Source organism: Chaetura pelagica, unplaced genomic scaffold (genome assembly GCF_000747805.2).
Source record: "Chaetura pelagica isolate M959 unplaced genomic scaffold, ChaPel_1.0 scaffold872, whole genome shotgun sequence".
Classification (NCBI taxonomy): domain Eukaryota; kingdom Metazoa; phylum Chordata; class Aves; order Apodiformes; family Apodidae; genus Chaetura; species Chaetura pelagica.
Genome location: NW_009952388.1, coordinates 23,588 through 25,054, shown reverse-complemented (window position 1 = coordinate 25,054; position 1,467 = coordinate 23,588). Strand labels below are relative to the sequence as shown.

The window sequence follows — 1,467 nt, the reverse complement described above, 5'->3', positions numbered from 1 at the left end:
GGGCGGGGGGGGGGCGGTGGGGCGGGCCCGGGGGGCCGCCGCTCCGTGGCTATCGGGGTGTTGGCCCTGGGGCAGGGGGCACTGCCCAAATCTCCCTCCCAGGCATGGCCAGGCTGCCGGGCGGGGCCGGGCCCAGCCGGGGCACCGGCTGACCCACGGGGGGCTGGGTGTGGGGCATGAAGCCCCGGAGCAGGTCCTGGCCTGGTGTCTCCAGGACTGGGCTGCTCTGGGTGCACCTGCCTGCTGTCCCCATGGGGCCCCAGGACCACCTTGCCCAGAGCAGACCAGGGCACCTGATCATAGAACCACAGAATCATGGAATGGTTTGTGTTGAAAGGGACCTTCAAGATCATCTAGATCCAACCCCCTGCATGGGCAGGGACACCTCCCACCAGACCAGGCTGCTCCAAGCCCCATCCAGCATGCCCTTCAACACTGCCAGGGATGGGGCAGCCACATGTTGGTGCACTGCTGTCCCTCAAACACTGTATTTCCACCCAAAGTGGGATGAGCCAGGGCACAAAGCAGGTCCCTTCCCCGTTGTGGTGGCTAAGAGTCTCATGCCACCATCCTTACCAGCCTTCACAGGCAGGAGTGTGGCAGAAAGGAGGATGCAGAGCTGTAGGCAGGGACATGGTGTATCCACGGGGCAGATTCCTGGGGCTGGGCTTCCTTCCCCATCTCTCACCATGGGGTTTTTTGGGGTGGTCTCCAGTTCCCCAGGGGGCGGCGGTGAGAGCAGGACAGGGCAGAAGGGATCTGGAAGCTGTTGCCTGGTCCTTTTGCTTGGCCAAATGTTAAAGCACATTATTAAGGCAGTGTCTAAATGCCACTTAAACCCTGGCAGGCCTCAGCTGGCATCATGGCTCGCTCTGAGCCAGCAGCACCACATGTTGCCCCTAGCCCCCTGTTTTTCTGGGGAGGCAGCGAGGGGACATTGTCCTGTGTCTTTACTTCAGGAGTGGGGGCCATGGTGTTCCTCAGCAAGGCAGAAAGCAGCAGGCATGGGGTGATGAGGCTGTGGGGCTCTGTCACAGGCCTCTGGGGCTCAGCAGTGATGGTTCTGGGAGGGAAGGTCCCACCAGGGCCCCTGCACAGCCCCTGGCATAGAAGGTCCCCCAGTTGGATCTCAGTGGCTGCTGCAGGGAGGGTCCCTCTGCCCTTCTGGGGGACACAGCTCCCCAATGGGGGAGCATCCCCAGGCCCTGCCCAGTGCTCTGTCCCCACAGATCCCGCAGTGGTGTGCCGAGTACGCCTTGTCCCTGCAGTTTGCCCACGGGCTGGTGGCCTGTACCCAGCCCCACAGCCTGGCTGCCCTCAGCCTCTCCCTGCGCGTGGCCGACGAGATGGACCTCAACCTGGGCCACGAGGTGGGCTACTGTGTCCCCCACGAGGACTGCTGCACCACCGAGACCATCCTCAGGTATGGGGATGGGCAGGAGCCCCCGCAGGACGCCCGTGCCCGGA

The 1,467-nt window shown here is 63.8% G+C and overlaps 2 protein-coding genes across 2 annotated transcripts in view; one reads left to right on the top strand and one right to left on the bottom strand.

Annotated features, from left to right (window-relative positions):
• Positions 1-635, bottom strand: part of LOC104398129 (dedicator of cytokinesis protein 2-like) — a 66,946-nt gene extending 66,311 nt beyond the window's left edge. Inside the window, 1 exon segment of the mRNA XM_010008178.1 lies at positions 577-635. Coding sequence (XP_010006480.1) covers positions 577-635 — 59 coding nt within the window.
• A 549-nt stretch (positions 636-1,184) lies between these two features.
• DQX1 (DEAQ box RNA-dependent ATPase 1) overlaps positions 1,185-1,467 on the top strand; it is a 12,263-nt gene continuing 11,980 nt past the window's right edge. The window contains exon 1 of the mRNA XM_010008177.1: positions 1,185-1,439. Within this exon, the coding sequence (XP_010006479.1) occupies positions 1,185-1,439 (255 nt within the window). The remainder of the gene's footprint in view (positions 1,440-1,467) is intronic.